This window comes from Pangasianodon hypophthalmus, chromosome 1 (genome assembly GCF_027358585.1).
Source record: "Pangasianodon hypophthalmus isolate fPanHyp1 chromosome 1, fPanHyp1.pri, whole genome shotgun sequence".
Lineage (NCBI taxonomy): Eukaryota > Metazoa > Chordata > Actinopteri > Siluriformes > Pangasiidae > Pangasianodon > Pangasianodon hypophthalmus.
Window position 1 is genome coordinate 22,249,124 of NC_069710.1, and position 22,571 is coordinate 22,271,694.

The 22,571-nt window shown below is 40.0% G+C and overlaps 1 protein-coding gene across 4 annotated transcripts in view; it reads left to right on the top strand.

Annotated features, from left to right (window-relative positions):
- Positions 1–586: 586 nt before the first annotated feature.
- The window catches only part of nbeal2 (neurobeachin-like 2), a 61,043-nt gene continuing 39,058 nt past the window's right edge, over positions 587–22,571 (top strand). The window contains exons 1-8 of one of the 4 annotated variants that reach the window (XM_053233509.1): positions 587–1,004; positions 17,340–17,428; positions 18,079–18,234; positions 18,693–18,780; positions 19,169–19,281; positions 19,570–19,652; positions 20,600–20,685; positions 20,796–21,102. In XM_053233509.1, the coding sequence (XP_053089484.1) occupies positions 969–1,004; positions 17,340–17,428; positions 18,079–18,234; positions 18,693–18,780; positions 19,169–19,281; positions 19,570–19,652; positions 20,600–20,685; positions 20,796–21,102 (958 nt within the window). In that variant the 5' untranslated portion in view covers positions 587–968. Of the gene's footprint in view, positions 1,005–13,828; positions 15,101–17,339; positions 17,429–18,078; positions 18,235–18,692; positions 18,781–19,168; positions 19,282–19,569; positions 19,653–20,599; positions 20,686–20,795; positions 21,103–22,571 lie in introns of those variants that run through there. The other 3 variants (XM_053233505.1, XM_053233515.1, XM_053233510.1) reach the window with 3 other exon arrangements.

Consider the following 22,571-nt stretch of genomic DNA (forward strand, 5'->3'; position numbering starts at 1 on the left):
TGGAGATGCTCTGATCCTGTCTTCTAGCCTTCACAATTTGGCCTTTGTCAAAGTCACTCAGATCCTTACACTTGCCCATTTTTTTCTGCTTCCAACACATCAACTTCAAGTACTGATATATATATATATATATATATATATATATCTCATATGTGTGTGTGTGTGGCAGGAATATTTCAGGGTTGGTTGGAAATCACTTCACTAACTTACCTCAGGTCTTGTAAATGCACTATGTTATCAGTCTTGTCAATGCGGTTTTACAGCGTGTATAGCCTGTTATTAACACTTCAGCAGGACTGGGAGTGGTGTAGACTAATCATTGTTTGAAAAAGAAAGAAAGTGCGTTCTTTCCTATCTACAATCACAGTCTTTACATAGTCCAAGTAATAGTGTAAAACAGTAGGAGACAGTTAATGTGGGTTACTGTATTACTGTAGGGGGCAAGACTGTAGCTATTTCTGGACTCTTGCGTGAACAGCGAGTGAGTCGAATCAAAATAGTCCGATTCATTAAAAAAGATTCATTTGATAGAATCGAAGCACTGAAATGTGTCGGTAAGCCCATCACTAGCGCTCTCTACTGTCATGTTTGAAAAGGTTTGGATTTTGGAGGTGTGTGTTGTGTGTGTGTGTTGTGTGTGTGTGTGTGTGTGTTGGGCGGAAAGTCAGCCCTGCATTTTGCTGGAAGTTTGTAAGGATTCCCCGGACAGGGATGCCTGATTACTCACACAAGCTCTTTTTTTCTCGTGTTGCTCGCTGACATCTTGCGCTATGTGTGTGGCTTTTTCGGACCCCAAGTCATGCGCGACCGAAGCCGCGTAACTTTGGGAGAGCTGGCCGAGCAGGTAGGCTCGCTCTGAGCACAGGAGCATGCGATTCCTCCCCGGCTGGATGGAACGACTCGGCTCATAAAAAGTTCAATGGTTTAATGTGCTGGTGAGGGAGCCGGAGCAGCAGGGCGGCAGGAGAATGGCTTCGAGTGAGCTCTGGATGTTATATACCAAGGTGAGTGGGACTAGCAGAGCCACAGCACGGCACCTGTTGTTGGCTTGGAGTTTGTCTCGAAAACAGCCGTGGTGTGGAGTGTACAGCGTATTTACATAGTCATATATAACAACAACAACAACAACAACAAGAAGCCTTTTGTGGTATGAGGAGAAGTGCTACCTAGCTGGCGTGTGGAGCCATAACCATTCCTGTCCCTGTCTCAGGCAAAACAACAGCAGCGCATTCAGGAAGTGTAAACGCGCTCTGGTAACTGTCAGCGTGAACAGCACTGTATATTCAAAAGTATATTTTTAAATAACCAGATAAACATTGCTGTAGTGGATGTCAAATAATGTAACAGGCAGTCATATCTGAGAATACACAGCAGTTTCTAACTTTCCACTAGCAGCCCTGACAGTGTTACCTGGGAGTCAGGTAGAGGCTGTGGTGAGCTGGGCTATTTCCTTATTCCTTACTGCTTCACTAACAGCAGTAAGAGCTCCCTGGCTTTAAAAGACACAGTGTGAAAGTAAAATAAATAAATAAAAATAATAATAAAAAGACTAGCCTATAACAAAATGACACATTTTACCTTAATAGCAGTGGCACTTTGTTTCTTTAGGATCAGTGCATACACTGTTGAACACAACCTATAATTTAGGTATCTCTACATTTCCAGTATGCATAAACTGTATTATACTGTTGAATCTCGCTGTAATGTGTTCGTAGGGCTTTATATAGATATTTTTATTTTATTTCTATTTATTTATTAAACATATCATTTGGCAGGGACTTGTTTACACTTGTGCTCACTTGTGTTTGGTGAGATAGACTGCATGAGTAAAAGCCCTAAAGACTATTTTATTCAATCAACAGTGTCTAACACTATATTTAACTAATCATTTATGTAAAAATAATAAATAATAATAAAAAAATAAGACAAGTTGCTTGTAGCTGTTTTCTTGAGAAATCCTGCTGAAGGAATAAATACGGACGCGCTGATTGGTTGCTTTCTCTGTGACACGCCCTCTAGTGGTTCATGTTCACAGACTAAAGGAAGATAAACATTTTATTCTCGTAATGAACATTAAAAACACATAGGACTCCATAGTATGTTTCTGAAAAAACGTTTTTAAGAATTATTGAGTGAATTTAGCTATTTGGTGTGTGTTTTTCTTGGAGTTTAGTGTAACTGTGTGTGTGTGTGTGTGTGTGTGTGTGTGTCAGTGCGGTCAGTGTGTTGGCTGGGGGTTCGTTATGAATGGTTGCCATAGAAACGGAGAGAGCCAGGTGCAGGATGCTAGCGGCTACTGCTAAAGCTGATAATACTGATAATGATGCTAATGATGCTTATGTCTCTCATGCGTGCTTATGTAAAAGTAGATATACACATTGTCAGCAGAACTCACTGATAAGGAACACATTTCTTTTAGTTCTTACACGGTCTTTTTTTCCCCTCCTTCTTTATCTCTCTCCGTTTTCTCTGTCGTTCTGATTCAGATATACTGTCATACTTGTAATGCTAAATGCTGTATTTATGAATTATCACTAACTGAGGAGCAGATTGTATCATTACTGCTCTTCTGAATTGTGCATTGCTCTTTAGCATTTTAGGAAATTAACTTGGATGACCACATAACCACATAACCTTTTGCTCAATTAGCTTTTTTTCCCTCATTAATTCATTCATCTTCATCTTCAGAAATCTTTAGCATGGTCAGGGTTGTGACACCAGGCCATCTAGCTAGTTTTTTTTTACCTGGCAATTACAGATACTAAGTTAATATTGAAACTAATATTTTAAGAGCAATTGAATTATATTTTCTACTGTATTTGTGGGTTTGGGGCAGCACAGTGGTGCAGTGTCATTGCCACTTCACAGCTCCAGGGTCTGCGGTTTGATCCTGAGCTCGGGTCACTGTCTGTGTAGAGTTTCACATGCTCTCCAAGTGTTTGCTTGGGTTCTCCATTTTCCAACTACCTTCTAAACACATGCTATACTACGCCAAATTGCTCCTAGGAATGAATCAGGGTGAGCGTAATGGCCTGGACACGGGACTGGTGAATTCTCCCGCCTTGCACCTCCGCTGGACTCTCTGGATCCACCATGACCCTGAGCAGGACAAAACTATTACAGAAGATGAATGAATTAATTTGTGGGCTTGTGTGTGTGTGTGTGTGTGTTTTTGAGGGGTGGGCTGTGTGTGTAGCAAATGAAATCAGTGAAATCTATGTGCTATATTGTTTTGATAAATTGCTGAAAGGCAAGAACAAGATTAGAACGAGCCTTGTAACAAATCTGATTTAATGCAATTTATTCACATCCTGTTAGAAGATGAAGTAGTAAGCAGATGCATTAGGTTTTCTTGGACGACAGCACAGTTGGCTGTATCATACCAAGAAGTCATCATTCCTTTCCACCCCTTTGTTTTTCTTTGAATGCATGCTTGACTGTACAGGGCATGCCTTAAGCCGTTGAATGTTAGACCTCAACACTCTCTTTGTTTCTATCAGTTGGCTGGTATTTTGTGTTTAAAGATTCTCACCTTATAAAGGTCATGGCTTTAAAAAGCCTGGCGTGCAAGTATCCTTCTTCTGCATTATGACCTTAGACTGTAAATCAAGCATTTAGTATTGACAAAGATTTTAAAAAAGTATTTAAACAATCTGTATATAATAAATGTTTAATAAATGTTCACCACTTAATGGGCAGTGCTGGGTCTTTTGTAATACTTCTCTAGTATTAGCATCAGTCTCAGCTGAATGAGCCCTAGACCATGTTGGTAAAGACCTAGATGATGGCGTGTGCATATCGTGAGCCTCAGCGTCTCACTAGTTTTTGAACCCTTAATAACTACTATTTGTCTCACTGTCTGTCAGAAACCATTGTGCCTAGTTAAGGGTGTTATTAAGAGCACTGTTGTCATCTTAATTCGAGCTCGTTCAACCGACTAGACTCTATAGAGGTTTTATGAATATATATAAAACCTGGGTGACTGTGTGAAAGTTTTCTACACTGTGTTTTCTACACGTTATAATTAGCATGCAGTGTGCAGGGTTAAGCACAGCATGTCTCAGAGGTGATACCACAGATAGACTGAGCTGTTCCTATGCCAGGCTGTCTTTAACCTGTTACAGCAGAGAGATGCCTCTATGTCAGACCACTTCCTCTTGCCTGTGCTGCACTGAGGACTTCAGTGATGTGATAAACCCACTTCCTGTTATGGCTGCTATCATTGGTAACCTCTTAAAACAACCTGTTTCTGTGTGATCATCAAAGACATGTCAGAAAATGTTTGTGAATTCAGGGCTGGATCAAATGAGGGAGGGCCTTTTGCATGGCAAAGCCTTTTTGCAAATTGATCCTGGACTTGCTGATTGGAAAATCATTTCCATCATTCAGAGGTATAACTAACAGGCATACAGAGCAGCTGATTATATATGTGTCAAATAACATTGTTTTGCACAGTAATAGAGCTATAATGATATTCATAAAAGATCAAATGAGTCATCATTACGATTCAATATTTCACTGCTGTAGACATCAATTGAATGCATCCTTTAGTGTGTTTAAACACATTTTATTATCTACTAACAGCAATTGTGACAAACAAGGTTAACAATCAGAATCATGCATTTGTCCCATTTCTTTTTGAAAGCTACTAGCCAGTTAGCTACGCTCTGAGGACAGGGATGTCGAGGTGTTGGCTAGTGAAGTACTAAAGGGGTTTACTGCAGGTGGAGAATGAGTAGAAGTGTAGATCTGGTTTTATGTGATAAAAAAATTTGCTTTCCTGTATTATTAGCATATTGAAGATATTTATGGCTGACTAGGAGTCCAAGAGAGCAAAACTGGCCATGCTCTCTGGGAGGGAGGGGTGGCATACTCTCTCTCCCCTATCAGTCACAGTGACACTAGCCAATCATGGGCGTTTGTGGGTTCATGCATGCTGAAGTGCTTTCTTCAGAGTGTGTTACACCGCCCAGTGACACAGCATGAGCAGCAGTTTGAAAAGGTGCAGTTGGCTGGCTTCACATGTCTCAGAGGAAGCACGGCAGCCTTCGCCCTCCTGGATTGGTAGCTGTTGTATGATAGAGAAGACCTAACCTGTGGGTGAGAATTGGCCAAGACTAAAATTTAGGGAGAAAATCTGGGGGAAAAAAGATTCGTGGCAACGTTATTAATATGGCACAATTGGTTGAGAGTAGATCGTGCCTTACTGTTTGCCATTCAAACAAAATGCATGATCGTGTTGCACTTATTAATATAACTGCACAAATGATTTTATGTAGTATTTCCTCATCCTCCAAAAATGAATTCTTGGCTATGAGTGAGCCACTACTGTATCATCATTTGACGAGTTTGCTTTAAAGCTGAATGTCAGAGTATAAATGTTATGATCTGAGTAAGCTGGAAGCTTCTTGTGATTTTTGCCATTTCTTCATGTGCAAAAGAGATCTGCTGCTTAATGACGCCCAAACAAGTTTCTGTATTAGTAAATTTGTGCGGTGGAGAAATCTGCTTATTTTGCTAAAAGTGTGTGGTAAAACTATGTGTACCTCAGTGGGCTTAATGATTACACTTGAGAATTTTTCACAAGGTGGCTCTTGTGGAAATCTTAAGTCATGCACCAGAAGGTCAGGTTCTGATGCTTAGTGGCACCTTTGAGCTAGGCAGTTTACACTGTATGTGTCATTCCAAGTAAACTAGGGATTCAGGTTATTCAGATTATGCCTGTGTTAGCCTTGGCTGGTTTTTATTCTCATATTCATTATGTGTCGAAGGTAATTTTCTTTCACCTTAGCTATATTAATTAAGGATTCGTCCTAATTTTGTTGTAAGACACTGAACATTTGTTTACTCTCATATCTTCTATGGACATTTATAATGCATTATACCACAGTGCTGATGAATTCTGAAACCTGATCAGAAGACGTTGATTCATTTTCCACAACAGTAGCTCTGAGCATTTGTGGCTTTATCACAAAATTGTAACACTGGCTGTCACTGTTTAATTGCAATTTCAGCAGTTCAGAATGTGTCAGTACCCATACTCTTCTTTTAAGCTTCACTTTAATGATGGCTCAATTTTTACATTACACCTACACATTTTTCAAAATACAAAATGGTCCTCTAGTTTTGACTTCTCTTTACAGTCAAACTGAACATTCCATTCAGCAGAAAGTTTTGTTGCATGTGTGGGTTGTTTAGCTGCTGGTAAATCACTGGCATCCATTACTGGAGGTTTAGTCTGTGCACGAAATGAGTTTGAGATAAACGGGCTGAATTGGCTGGAGCTAAATAGGTTACTGAGCCCAGTGTTGCTGTGATGATGCTCTGCAACACACCAGTATGAAACTAGCTTTTTTGTTGGTATGCTTTGAGTGTAAAAAAAAAAAAAAAATTGCCTTCACAGCAGTGAGGCAAAAAAATCATGGGTTTCATAGGTAAACTGTGAGTCTTGACAGGTATGTCAATGCCTAAGGTACCTTAATTAATTATATTAAGGCTTACACCGATCAGCCATAACATTAAAACCACTGACAAGTGAAGGGAATAACATTGATTATCTTGTTACAATGGCATCTGTCAAGGGGTGGGATATATTAGGCAGCAAGTGATCAGTCAGTTTTCAAAGTTGATGTGTTGGAAGCAGGAAAAATGGGCAAAATGGAAGGTCTTTTGGAATGTTCACGATATGCAGTGGTTAGTATCTACCAAAAGTGGTCCAAGGAAGGACAACCGGTGAACCGGCGACAGTGTCATAGTGCCCAAGGTTCATTAATGCACATGGGGAGCGAAGGCTAGTCCGTCTGGTCCAATCCCACAAAAGAGCTATGATAGAAAGGTGTCGGAACACACAGTCACGGCAGCTTGCTGCATTGCCGCAGACCAGTCAGAGTGCCTATGCTGACCCCTGTCCACTGCCGAAAGCACCTACAATGGTAACATGAGCATCAGAACTGGACCATGGAGGTGGCCTGGTCTGATGAATCTTGATGGAAGGCTGGGTGCGTGTGCGTCGCTTACCTGGGGAAGAGGTAGCACCAGGATGCACTATGGGAAGATGGCAGCGGAGGCGGTGTGATGCTCTGGGCAATGTTCTGTTTGGAAACCTTGGGTCCTGGCATTCATACGGATGTTACTTTCACACGTACCACCTACCTAAACATTGCTGCAGACCAAGTACACGCCTTCATGGCAACAGTATTCCCTAATGGCAGTGGCTTCATTCAGCAGGATAATGTGCCCTGCCACACTGCAAAAATTGTTCAGGAATGGTTTGAGGAACATGACAAAGAGATCGAGGTGTTGACTTGGCCTCCAAATTCCCCAGATCTCAAGCCGATCGAGCATATGTGGGATGTGCTGGACAAACAAGTCCGATCCATGGAGGCCCCACCTCACAACTTACAGGACTTAAAGGATCTGCTGCTAATGACTTGGTGCCAGATACCACAGCACACCTTCAGAGGTCTTGTAGAGTCCATGCCTCGACGGGTCAGAGCTGTTTTGGTGGCACAAGGGGGACCTACACAATAATAGGCAGGTGGTTTTAATGTTATGTAGTTTGGAGATTGTTCAAATCCCAATAATGCCACAGCCACCTGTGGCCGGTTGGCTGGCTCCATGTGTCTCGGAGGAAGCACGTGTTAGCCTAAACCCTTCCCAGTTGGTAGCTGTCATGTGATGGTGAGAGCTGGCTGATGGGAGGGAATTGGCAGTTGACCAAATTGGTGAGAAAATGTGGGGAAAAAAATTTTGGCAAATTGTTGTGATAGAAGAGGAATAAAAAATTTTGGGAAATTGTGTTATAGGAAAATAAAATATTTTGGGAATATTTTGGGAAATTGTGTTATAGGAAAATAAAATATGCCTTGTATTGTTTTATTCTTTACTTATTGCTTAACTTCATGGAATGCATAATTGGATAATTGGATAATCAAGGTATTGGGAGGTCACTTATTTCTAAAGAACTTATTATTATCAACAATAGTAATAATAATCATCATCATCATAGTCATAATCATACTCATACTCAGAACAATTTATTAAAACTTTTATTTTGTGTCAAAAATCTTACAATGCTTTGCATGTATGAAACTAAGTATGTTAAGTACAGCACATCTGGGGTCAGTTTCACTGCATTCTCCATAAAATGCAAGATTAATAAAGGGCTGATGGAACTGCTCAAAGATAAAAGCACTTTGTAAACTTAACTTATTTTGATTAAATGCCAGAATAAAGCTGCCAGAATTCCCAAAATGATATGTTTGTGGTCTACTGATAGAGGATGTAAATCTTGGTTCTGCACTGACGAAAATGATTAATTGTGGACAGGATTTAGGGAAAAATCCAGGGATACCTCCCTACTATTAGTTACTGGTTGAAAGAATTGGGATTAACTATTGCATTAGAAAAACCTATGAAGAGGGAGGTTACACATCTTTGATAAACTTTCATCGTTACCTTTGTGGAGGAAAGAATCTTAAGTAGGGAGAATCTTGTGACAGAATTATTCAGTAGTAGTTTAAACACCCTTTAAAGCACTAAGCAAAATTTTGCACAAGTTGCATTACACCTTTTATCTTCATCAGCTATTTATCATATATACGTACATATATATGTATGTATATATGTGTGTGTATGTGTATATATATATATATATATATATATATATATATACATATATATATAATGTGTGTGTGTGTGTGTATTCCTCCTTTTCCCCATATATGTGAAAAACACAGTAATGTAACAAACTATTCAATAAAAATACTTCATTACATTTCAACATTTTAATTCTGTGAAAATGACTGCATAATTAACAAAATCAAGACTCAAAAATTATTAATAAACCAGGATAATAAGTAAATAGGTTTGAAAACCAATTGAGAGTGTTGTCACTATCAAGCCTGACTAATGGTCACTATTCCAGAGTAAAGTGCTTGGGATGAAAGTTAAGATATGTCATGTATGGTTAGCATTTGTAGCAGTGGCTCGTGTCCATAGATTTTGGTGGGGCAGGATGACATTAATAATAATGCCTCAAGAATAATTAAGCCGAGAGGCTATCACACTTGACTTATGCTATAGGCTACTATCTAGTGAACTTTACAGTCATCCAGTATACAGTCTAGCAGCTTGTTTTGAGTGGTTTTAGACATACCCTTGTATATCTGTGTTTGATACAGTAGGTCTGTGTCTTGTCAAGGTGCACACAGTAGAGCTAATGTCATTAACCAGGGTTGCCAGGTTTCAGCAAAATTTCCAGCCCAACTGCATCTCAAGAAACCACACAAAATACCTGAAACTAGTTCAATAAAATTGGGGATTGTAAAAGGGAGACACATTTTTTTCTTCTTTTAATCAGCCTTTCTGTGGGAAACAAAGATACTGTATGTGTGTAGTACAGTTATCTACTACATAATTCCCATTTACCTAATCTTTGCAATACAGTATATCTTACAATAGAAATTGTTCTGTATATCACAATGTCTGAGCTCTGTTAGATTTAATTCTCATTATTTGCTATAAAACAAGGTCTTGGTGGCTGCAGAGCATTTTAAACTAGCCCAGTCTGGGGCGGTGTGATTCCCGCCCCAATGGTCCTCAATTAGTGCTTGTTGCAGATCCAGGTTTTTTCACCACTAGGTGCAATAATAACTCTATGGAACTAAAAAGGGGCAGTGAGCACGCTGCCCCATGATTGTGCAAGAAAAAAGGCGAACAAATCAATAGAACATAGGCTTTTGTCTGTCAAATAACAACATTTCTTTTAAATTGTTGGTCATTTAAAATGTATAGAGTTGTGAATGAGGAGTTTATCAAGATTAACATTTGTTGAATTGCTGACAAGCCACCACTGAGCTTACAGTCTTATTTTGGCTCTTTCTCAAAAGATTTATGACATGTCAGTTATGTGGAAAACAAACAATCAGCTAGCTCTCCTCCATTACCTACCAGGGAGGATGAAAGTTAAATGTGCTTCCTCCAAGTCACGTAAAGCCATCTAACATATCTTTTTGAGCTGCTGCTCATGTTACATCACAGGTCAGTGTGTCAGGTAATGCCTCCCTCCCAGACAGCACAGCCAATTTTATTCTCCGCCACATATGACCGTAGCGTCATCGGGATTCGAACTCACGATCTCCTGACAATAGGGCAAACACTCGGGTGGTGCAATTTAATTGTAATTTTTGAAAAATGAAATTGTAAAACATACAAATTAAGTGCACCTTTATTATTATTATTATTATTGTTGTTGTTGCTGTTGTTGTTTTAACGACGGCAATAATAATTTCACATAAGTTTTTAAATGAGCCCTTAAGGCTCTGTTTCAACATGCAAATCATTTTTTTTGCCTCTTCCTTGAACATACGTTCAAAGTGTACTTAAATCTGAACCTGCAGGACAAACAATCTGGCAGTCATTTCTTTAGAATTCAACCTAAAGTAACTTTGTTTAGCTCAACTTGTTAGACGCCTTAAGGTCAAACAAAGCTGACTGTTCCTTGTGTACAACTGAATCACACACATCGTTTTTTTATTCACGTCTGAATTTATTCACATGTACCAACGCAGTGATTTATCACTTTAATGATAGAGTGTCGCAGTCTACAAATCCTGATGATGAACTCCATTTTGAGGAATTTGCTTCAGACAGCATCTCTTGGAGTTTGCTTCTGGCCCTTGTAATGCTTCTTTGATTCTAAGTTTCCGAGAAAGAATTCTAGCACATTCTGAAGCCTGAGCATTAAAGCACCAGACGATTACTTGTAAAAGGCTCCTGGGTCTGGTTAATATACTTTTATGTCTTTATGTGTAATCATCTTTGACAGTTTATGGTCCATCACCCACATTCTCACATTTGTGCTAATAATGGGTGATTCTGGTTGGACACACACACACACACACACACACACTGTAAAGAACGTTTCAAATATTTTTGAGCTGTCGCAATAAAGCTTTAGCTTCTTTAATGTAGAACATGCAGTCTTATAGTACAGTCCTTTGGGCTTTGCACAAACTTAACCTAGGCCTCTTGTACCTAGAGGGCACATGGGCTAGACTCCCATCTTTGTACCTTTGACGCATCTGGATAATATGAGCTTGACTTGTGTGTACGTGCTTCTGGTTGTGCAAGGGTTCCTCGTAGCTATTGGTTCACATGTCTGCACCTGCCTGTGAAAGTATTCAATAACATCATGTTTCACTTGGAAATGTTTCAGAAGCAAAAATCTACTTTCTAGTAGCCCTTATCTGTCTTTTGAGATATGTTGCCTGACTTTTCAATTGTGTTAGCTGCTTTGGAGGTCCACTACAATGACTTAAGTTATTTAGGTAATTCAAATTATTGCCTGTACTTATTGCATGCTGTAGTGAAAGGCTAAAGGCTAAAGGGTATCTTTTAAACAGCAGGGAAATCTACCCGTTCTTAAGGGACATTTCCACCAAGAAGGACTGTTAAATCTCTCTCAGAGGGATGAGTCTAGGCCTGCTGCTGATGATCAGCTCCAGTACTTTCCACCTCCCTCTTGAGACTATGATTTAGCTATATTTAGCTCTCTTCAACTCATTTAGTATCACTGTTCTTTGTCTTCCTAAGCAAAGCTAGACTGTCAGTTTATAGTGCAGCGCTACAATCTGTGATTTCTGCTTCATCAAACTTTATTATCTAAGTCTGGGTGCTTAACGTTTGATGCACTATAAATGTATCTAAATGGCTCTATTTATTATTTTCATCTAATCATACCCTGTTTTCCCTAAAGCAGTGTTAGCCTACATTAATGCCTGTGACCTAAATGAATAGAATCTGTTTCCTTAAATTAAAACCCCCATCCATCCATTTTCTGTACTGCTTATCCTGCACAGGGTCGCAGGGGAACCTGGAACCTATCCCAGGGAACTCAGGGCACAAGGCAGGGGTGCCAACCCCTCAAAGGGCACAATCGCACACACACTTACACACCAAATGACAATTAGGAGATGCCAGTCAACCTACAACGCATGTGTTTGGACTGAGGAGGAAGCCCCCGAAGCACGGGGAGAGCATGCAAACTCTGCACACACGGAGGTGCAAGACAACAGTGCTAACCACTAAGCCACTGTGCCCCTCCAGCCCATGTCCTTAGTGTTAAACTCTTGTTTATGCGGTTTTAATTCATCACATATCAGATTTCGTTGTTTGCATTGCTGGCTGGTAGTGTTTGGTTTTTATAGGAAGTTAATTTAGCAAAAGAAACTGAGGTTCGGCAGCAGGGCATGCAGCTGAGGAAGCTGCTTTAATTAGTCCAGACAATTAGCTCTGTGAAGGATAATCTAGTTAATGACATAGCAGCTCCCCGTTTGAAAAATTCTAAACAAGCAAGTCTGTTTCCTTACTGTTCCTGAAGCTTTAGGGATCCACTGTCCAATGTGCATACACATTTGAATTACTGTAGTTGTTAAGTAGTTATTACTAGCCCTATTCCTGGACATGTACAGAGTTTAGTTTCAGCCGTGATCTGACAAAGCTGATCCGGCTGGTGAGCTAGGCCATTCCTCTGGAGCAGATGTATTGGATTAGGATGGGGAACCGAATCCTGTTGGAGCGTAGATTTCCACTCACAGGGTTGGTGTTTATTGATCAAAAGCTTCCTGTAAACAAATCATTTTATTCCTAGTTTCATCCTCAGCACATGAATTGAAGGGCATCTGATACCTTTTGTACACTTTTCTGGCCATGACCATAATAATCTTCAAGATTGCAATCTAACCGGCTCTCTGAACTTCTGTGTTTTCCTATTACAGAGGGAAAACAAACTTTTCAACACTGTGACACAATAAACCTTTTGAAACAAGATATAGTCACTGGACAGAACAGAATCTTGTCTTTAAAATCGGTTAAAGAATTTGAAGCAGTTGCTGGTGAGCATACAAGATAATTTTGCGTGTTACAGGAAAAGTCTCTGGTTGGTCGTAAAGTAGGCGGTTCTTTATATGTATAAAAAGAATTTATTTATATATAAAACATACCAGATGTTATAGCTAATGCTGGAAGTCTAGCTTGTGAGACCACTTTAATCCTAAAGCTAATAACTATGTTCAACCGACCTTGCCCTAACCTTTAGTTTTAACCTGTTGACCTACAAAACATAACCATAGCCTGAATGTTCTAGTTTCAGAACCCAACCCTACAAACTTCCCAGCGAGACCAGACTTAACATTCCTCATTCTGGTATCTACATACTTTTCTTAAGTTACTGAATAATATGCCTAAATTAAATAAAGGTTTAAAATTTAAAATTTTAAAATGCTCTGTCCTATTAGAAGCTACATAGGTCCACAAATACACATGCCCACATGCGCGCACACACACACACACACACACACACACACACACTAATCCCTCACGTATATGTGCTCTTAATTAGGTTTGAAATGACTCTTTCATACATGCTCGGGCTGTGTGTTTGCTAACAGAAAGCTGAACGGGGAACCTTAGAGAAACAGTCTTTGTGTCTGCTCAGCTGTTGCTGGAGTCAGGGTTGCTCAGAATGTCAAACACTGTGGACAGCTGCTTATTCAGCCATTTTTCCATCCAGGCTGAATTCAAACTCATCTTTTATACAGCGATTCATGGCATCTCCATTTAAATCCATTCAGATTTGAGTATTGAACTGTTGTGTTCTCAGAGTCATTCATATGTCATTGCTTGTTGTGATCTTGAGTAAGTCATATGTCATTGCTCATTTAAGAGCGCGAATGAGTTCCCCTATCAGCAGGTGCCGGTATAACTGTATGAAGCTGCTTTTACAATGGAAGGTACCGTTATTTCTTCTGGGTTTCACTTCAGATATCTGAATATGACATTTTCATTTCCTATTATTGTTGAATTGATGCTCTTCCTTGCTGCGGCAGTTGGTTTGAATAACAAATTTGGGGAAATTTGGGGTTCTTTATGGATTCTGTGAGTTTATGTCGTAGACTAATCTGTTTTACTTTGTGAAAAGATAGAAAAGTCAAGCATTAGGACAAATGAATTACTTGTCTGTCAGTCTTGATTAGTGCAGAATTTGAAAGTCTAGTATATATCTAGTGACCCAGATTACTTGCCGCATTCTTGTGCGTGCTGTTCTGTCGGCAGTGTAGAGTTTAAAACCAGCTGACTCAGCTTTATATAGTAGTGGCGTTGTAAAAATGGAAAATTCATTAAGGTTGATTTTTCTCACTGGCACCTGCTGAACCCATGGAACTACACCGTTGGCCTTCACCGCTGTTCCAATGCCTTGTCCCTCATGGGATTGACCCTAAAACTCAGTACTGACACACATACATGTGGTCTCACTGAGCATTTTTCCTCTTGTGGATGTAATTATGGTGCAGGAAGAACTGCTAGACACGAGTCACAGCATGTCCATTTACACCTCTTAGTTATTTCCACCTTTCACTTACAGAGCTCTGGGCCTTTGTTGCCTGATCTGTTCCTTTCCCCTAAGACACCTATTGATGCCTTTGGAAAGGAGAAGAGCCTGGAGAGCACATTTAACTGCTCCTGTGTCTGGCAGGAGGGTCGGGTCTTTCTAATTCTTCTGAAAAGCATGCCTATAAAGTCACAGTGTTAAGTTTAGCTGCTTAATCGAGTAATGAGATTCTATAAATGAGCTAGCCGTATAGACGTTTCTTTGTGCTAAGGTCAGAACGCGCAAGGTTACTCTTCCTTGCAGTTTTCTATCTTGCACTACTTTATAATAACTAACTGAGGGAGAATCGTACAAGCTGCTGGAAGTCCACCAATAAAAAAAATAAGACGGCAACAGTGGCAGAAACGGAAGCAGTGATGAGAGGAAATGTGCTTCGCTTAAAGTGACTTGGCATTTCCTGGTTGCTTAACAGAAGCAGAGAGACAAGACAGAAACACAAAGAGAGTCAGAGGGAGTGAGAGAGAGAGTGAAGGAGTGTGAGTTTGTATGAGGTAGAACAGAAGTATGTGCCGGAAGACATGAGTGAGTGTAAATGTTCCTGAGAGTTGTAGCCGTGGTGCCTCTGAAGAGACTGGGGTTCCAGTGCCCCCCTTCATCTTCCCTCAACTGCCATGAGACATGGACTGGTACCCAACAGAACACCAACTGGTAAACATCAGCCTTCTGTTTTTCCTAAGGATGCAAAATAGCTATGGCCGAGTGTTTTTAACATAGTGCATCGTCTTGTCTTGCTTTTCAAAAGGCTTGTGGTGTTTTGTGTATCTCAAGCGTATGACTCGTTTGTGGTGAAGTTGATGAAGAGCCAACTTCCTCTACACACTGATCAGGCTATATCACCGTATCACAGTGTCTGTGCGTAGCATGTTTTCCGGCGAGCATCACACGTAAAAGGCTTTTTCGGGGTGTTCTTGCTCTGTGGCTCAGTTCCATACGTCGGTAGAAGGTGTCATGTTGGCTCATCTCCAGACTTGAATGATGCTGGTTGCTTCTTGTTTAATGAAAGCAAAAATAAATGGCAGGGTGATGACATCTGTGCTATAATCGGTAACGCTGCAGGATATTGTGAAATACCACAATTAGTAATGAATTTGATTACAGTGAGTATTTTAGTGGGAGATGAGATAAGATCTCATACTCCATGCCAAATTGTTTTAGTTTTCAATTCGTGACATGGAAAATGAGATGGTACGAAACAATGGGTTTGTATGAATTTTATATGGGAGCTAACATGTAAACCTTATTAGGTGAAAATGAACTGAAAGGTCCAGTTGTGTTGTTGTATTAAATCTTGTGCTTATCTGATGTTAAAATCAGGTAGAACATCATCCCAGTAGAATAATTCAAGACAAATCAAGGATAAGCCCTTTGTTTATTAGTCTGGTTTGATTAGCCTGAAACTGAGGAACTTGCTGAACTCGCTCGATTTGTTAATGACAAAAGGATGATGATGAACTCTCAACTTCATCACATCACATCTTCATCCATATTAAACTTCCCTCTTTGATTTTTTTTGCACAAGTTTGGGAGTTATGTAACCGAGCGATGGTGTAAAGGCTTGACCGTTATTCCAAACCATTAAAGACAAATCTATGTTCTCACTTTGCGCAGAACCAGTCAAACATGTGGTTTCTGTCTTGCAATATTCTCCCAGTGACATCACACTGAAGCACCCACTGCAACATCCTGTTTCACCAACAACAGCCCTAGCAAGTTCTGGAGATAACGTACAGTGTGAAACACCACACACTGTGGCTTCACAACTCACTACACAAACATCCACGCAGCTCCCATAAAAGCGGTTGAGGACGATCATCTCCCACTGAAGGATGAAGGACGTCTTGTTTGAATCTTCACCTACACTTTTAGCAAAGACACTTTTTCTTTGTCTTTTCTTTACTAGTTTTGCACATTGAGGGTTCAAGTTTTGACCGTTCAGTGTTGTTTAAACGTGGCAAAGTTTTTAAAACTCTAACTTTCAATACTTCCTTTTAAATAGGCTAACACTACACTATCAGGGTTCTTCAAGGATTATTTGTATACTTAAGTGTTTTTCACTTCTTGGAGAAGTTATACATGGAACCTTCTCTGAAAGGAAAGCCCTCTGTTGGAGCATTCTGAGACATTCAAGAGTCCCAAAAAAAACTGTCAGTGTTCAAGATTTGTTTCTGAGTGTGTGTTCAGCTTGGGCGGAAGCACGTGTGTTATTCGTATCTGCAACCTTGTAAAGCTTATTGTGGGGGGTTAGTCCATAACAGGAGTCAGAACACAGATTTGGAGACGAGACAAAGAAACAGCGGGGTATAAATAGACATCCTAATCAATGGTGAGACAAAGAACAGGTGAACACATTAGGCTAATCAACCAATGACAACATAGAACTGAAACAAAAGCGCATGGCATGAACTCAATACAAAATGACATGAAAGCAGCATTGATTGCACTCGGTACTGTCCCGCACACTGAGAAGGGGGATTTTGCGGCAAATGCTTGTTTTCATGAACCCTAATTTTACATGATGTGTAACACATTGATGTTTAAAACAAAAATTTTGTGTTAAAACACAGATGTAGAGTCATACAAAGAACCCAGTGGGGAAAACTGCATTGCAAACAAATTGCTTTTTCAGGGCTGTTAGCATCTGCAACACACAGATGAAGAGTTTTATTCTGAACATGAGCTTATGCTCCTAGAAGCTATCCAAATATACAAACTCAGAAAGGAAATTTGTCTTTGTTTTAAGTATAGTGTGATGAAGGACTGACAATGAAGTATTTTTTTTGGCCTTAGTATCATTTTGGTAGCTGGTGTTGTTATACCTGGTATTGCTATCAAAGTCAAAATGATGTTATGGTGATTTGTGTCAATTATTCCTTCCTCTGTTCTACAGAAAGATGTTAGCTACCTGCAGCAGTGTCTGGAAGCTTTTGTGGCGTCCTTCGAGAAGATCATCGATGTACAGTCCCTGGAGCCACGCCGGTGAGTCAGTCTCACGCTGACTAATCCAAAGCATCAGGAGGACTTGGCACTGGCGAAAGTGTACTCAGCCAGTGTTAACTTCTAGGCGTGAAGGAAATAGGTTGTCTCTGTCATCCTTCCTGCAGCCGTGAATCTTAGTCAAGGCATAGCACTTGTTCACTGGAATATGTGCCACACTTCGAATGTTTCACAAAGACAACAAAACTTGTCTTTTTAATTATAGACTGATTTATTAAATAAATTATACGTTTTATACCCAAGAAACTTTGGCATCTACCATGGAAATGGTGTCAGTCACAGATCCTTGGTGTTTACCTAAAAACTCCTACCCACAATTGCTCTCTAGTGCTTTAAATAATTAAGTGACTCCTGTTGTTTTTCTCATCCCTGATCATATCCTAAAGGAATGTGTATAAATCAAATCATTCACAATGTCTTGCTCCTGAGTCGTACAATTAAAAAAAACATTTGCTGTATCGTCCAGAGCTCGCACTTCTATCTGTGGTCAGGAGACAAGAGACCAAAACTGGCCATGCTCTTTCTCCCCTGTCTGTTCACAGTATTCTATATCTCCATTTCTTCAAACCCTGCATCATGTCCATAATATTATATCTTAGCTCATACAGTAACTACTGTCCATATGTCTGTAGTCTGGAGGAGTGGAATGCTGAGGTGCCTGTCGTGCCGCGGGATTTTCTCGTGTTCCTGGGAACCCAGCTGTGGCACAGCGTCCTGCACCTGTCCGGTCAGGAGCAGAACAACAGCACGCCTCACCCACTGCTCCTCATCAAGTTCTTCATCATCACCTGCAGGCAAGGGTTCACTAGTGTTACACGTACTGCGTTTTGTTTTTCTGCTGGAGTTCAGTACACCTCTAGTGATTGTACTTTGCACCTTTTCTGTATCAAGGCCTGAATAACACAGGAACTGGTTCCTTTTATTAATGTTCGATGAGTCACACTTAAGTGTCTGAAGTTAAATGCAGCACTGCTCTTACTAAGTGTGAAATTCAGAGAATTAGAGGAATTAGTGATGTTTTTGCTAGGGTGAGAAATGTGGAAGCAGTTTAACACAATACTGATGTTCCTGTGAATGGTTCTGTAGGTGAAATAAAATGACCTACTCGTTATTGTTGGTTGGATTTTACTTGCTGTTGAAGAATCTTGTGCTGTTTCGGGCTTTGTTCTTGGAACTGGTTTGACAAGCACAGTGTCAACAATGGGTGGGAACAGTAGATTTGTGTTTGAACTAACTGTGAATGAACTTGCAGGAACATGGAGAATATTGACTCTGACAAGACCCCCGGCTTTGTGCTTGAGACCATCAAGCTGTTAAACTACTGTCTGAATCAGGTACACATTCACCATTTTGTAGCAGTATGTTTGTAACAAATGCTACAAACATAGTGCTACGAACATAATGCTACATAGTGCTAGGTATTAGGTTTTTCTTTTTGCTGTTTTTTAAAGAATAGTATTAAATTGTATATATGTCATATGCATTAAGCTTTGTCTGTTTAATGAAAGAATTCATCACATGCTTATTTTAATATCATAAAAAGCAAGATGTTTTAAATTACTTTTTTTGAACAAAGGTGGAAAAATGAGTTCATCCTTCTGAGCTTTCTTGTTGCTGTTTTTGTGATAAACACTAAGCACACTCAAGCCATTTACAAAACTCATGTAAATCTGTGTTTAAAAGGCGTGGAATGTGGGTGTGGTATGTTTGGGTGTGTTCCAGATAAAGAAGAAGCCCGAGGAGCAAAGCACTCTGCAGTCAGTGGCACAGCACTGCCTACTGCTCTGTGAAAACCTCTTTGACCCTTATCAGACATGGAGGAGACGGCAAGCAGGGTGAGCGTGTGTGTGTGTGTGTGTGTGTGTGTGTGTGTGTGTGTGTGAAAGGGGCAGGGTATTAACCCATATCAGGAATGTGTGGGAGATGAGCAGGCCCCTTCGTGAGTCTTGCCAGTAATAAACATACACACTCACACACACACACAAATGCACCATCACCCAGATCTGTGGGTATGCTGCTCATAAAAATACTGCACTCATGAGCTGTCCGATTCAACACATGTTAACGTACACTTGGTGTGTGGATAAGTGTGTAAATGACATTATTATGTTTGTGTGTCTCAGTGAGGAGGTCAGCATGCTGGAAAGGAGCAAATATAAATTCTCACCTCTCACCCTTCCAGAGGAGCTACCTGCATTCTTTCATGGTACACCACACGCTCCTACCTTTTCTGTCAATCTTTAAACATATACACACACACATACACACACACAGGTCCATAAGTATTTGGACAGTGACGCAATTTTTGTAATTTTGCCTTTGTACACCACCACAATGGATTTGAAATGAACCAAGATGTGATTGGAGTGTAGACTTTCAGCTTTAATTCAAGGGGTTTAAAGAAAGTAGTGCATTAATCATTTAGGAATTACAGCCATTTTTCCGGAGTCCCTCCATTTAGACAAATCCATTGTGGTGGTATATAGAGAAAATTGCAAATATTGTGTCACTGTCCAAATACTTATGGACCTCACTGTACCTTGTCGTTATGACCCCACATCTCATTAATCATCACCTTATTATTTATTTGAACCACATCTTTATGTAAGATCTTGTGTTCTGATATATATATATATATATATATAGATATATATATATATATATATATATATATATATATATGATTTTATCTGATGGTATTCATGTAGGAACCAGACAAGTTTGAAATTATTCTTGGCAGGTGTTTGATTTTTGAATTTATGTAGTTCTTGATATTGAAACACATATCATAATTTTGGTCCAAAAAAATTAGATATTTTACCCAGATCTTCCAGCCATAGGTGTTAGGATTTGGAACGTCCTCTTGTTTATGTGCTTCAAATTTGTCCCATCCAAGAGCAAGTGCACAGCTGCTCACTGATCCTGAAAATGTGTGGCATATGTGAGTGTGTTAATGTGAATATGTAACACATATAAATGAATATAGATACATATGACCATCAAACATCACCTCCTACAGCTGCAGAAGCACTGCAAATCTGGTGAAGGAATTTTGTCTGAATCGCCTTGTTCCTATAGACATTTTGTATACTCTGCTTTAATTTTACTATCTTTTTACATTGAATGCATATTTGGTCCTGGCTGTGTGTACAGACTGCCTGCAGGAGAGCGAGCGAATTCCCGATCCTCTGCTGCTGCGGCTGGTGCATCTACAGGGCGCCGTCACCAGCGGGTGCAAGGTAACCCACACTATACCCACCCCCTCTCCCAGACTGCTTTATGTTGACTGAAATGTTCTCTAACAGTACATGCTGTGTGTGTGTGTGTGTGTGTGTGTGTGTGTGTATAGAAGAATGGCCTGCTCTCCATCACACCCCATGCCGTGGAGGATCTCATGTCTGTGCTGCGCTCCTGGTGCCTCCGTCCTGCCCAAGATGAGCCCAAGGACCCACAAGTGTTATGCCTCACACTGCGCTGCCTGACTGCCATGATCCACCTGCTGCACTGCAGCAGCCCCGCCGAAAGGCAGGTGGAGATTAAGACCGTCCTCAACAACTATTTCCAGCTGCTCAACTGGAACAGACCGCCAGTGAGCGAGCAGGGAGACGGCCTAGCCTGGGAGGAGAGCATCATCACCCTGCAAACGCACATGCTCAGTAAGAGAAGCTTAACACACATGCTCATGTCAGAGCTTATCGACCATCATTTATCTTGCGTCATCAATACACTGTCACACTGTCCTAAACATCACTGTAATATAGTATTTGTGTGTGAGCATGGGAAAAACCTTTACATGTATCTCATTAATGTCTTTTTATTAGATCAGCATTTTAAAACTTTGTCCACTGTTGTCTGTACAGAGTGTATAAGCGCTCTTCTCTGTTTTGATGATGATTTGTGGGAGCAGTAGCACCACAGCATTTTTTTGACAGTATCTGATTACAAATGGAATTGATTAGGATTATGTCCACTTCCATATGGCATGTAACTCTCCAAAAACTTCAAATCATGATAAAAGCGCACGTAGCTAGCAAGGTTCTTTAGGACTTCTTTAGGAAGACTGACTGCATTTATTATTTGTGTTTGTCTCCTTAAAGCAGAAATGTCAAAGAAGAATGGTTTTGGTCAAAATCTTTCATCTTTTTTTAGCTGTTTCCTTTTTTTTTTTTTTAGCTCTATTCAGGGTTGCCCCACCCTGCAGACTCACTTTGGAGCTGCCCTGCCTCAAAAAAAAAAAAAAAAAAAAAAAAAAAAGAAAAGAATCAGATAATGATCTACTGATCCCCCCCAGTGTTACAGGGTCCGTTTCTTCATGTGGAGAAATAGAGAAGTGAATTTAAACAGATGTTCTTCTGTTCGCCTTTCCATCTGATCACTTCTCCAATGGCACTACACACTATTTCCTCTTTATTACTGTACAGGGACAGTGTAATGTAAGCACTGATTTGAAGGGATATTTATATTTGGCAAAGTTCTTATGCAATTTCTGAAACCAGTTCTGAGAGCAAAAACTCTGTTGTTTGTGATTGGAGAAAAGATCAGCGAGAGTAGATATAAAAAGTCTACACACCCTCGTTAAAATTGCAGGTTTTCGTGAAATAAAGATTTAAACCAAGATAAATCATGTCAGATCTTTTTCTATTTTTAATGTGATATAGCAACCAGTAATATTCAAGTGAAAAACAAATAGAAACATTTTAGAGGAAAAAAGAAAAGTAAAAACTTACAATAACCTGGTTGCATAAGTGTGCATACCCCTTAACTAATACTTTGTTACAGCACTTTTTGCTTGTAATACAGCACTCAATGTTTCTGAGTAAGAGTCTGCCAACCTCTTGGTTTAGGAATTTTGTTCCACTCTTCCATGCAAAAATGCTCCAGATCTATCAGATTGTGAGGGGATCTCCTGTGCACAGCCCTCTTCAAGTCATTCCACAGGTTTTCTATAGGATTTAGATCCTGGGCTCTGACTGGGTCATTCCAAAACATTGATCAAAGCCATTCCTTTGTTGACTCGTGTTTGTGCTTTGGGTTGTTATTGCGCTGGATATTGAAAATTTTCTTCATCTTTAGTAGTCTAACAGAGGCCTGCAGGTTTTGTGCCAAAATAGATGGGTATTTGGAG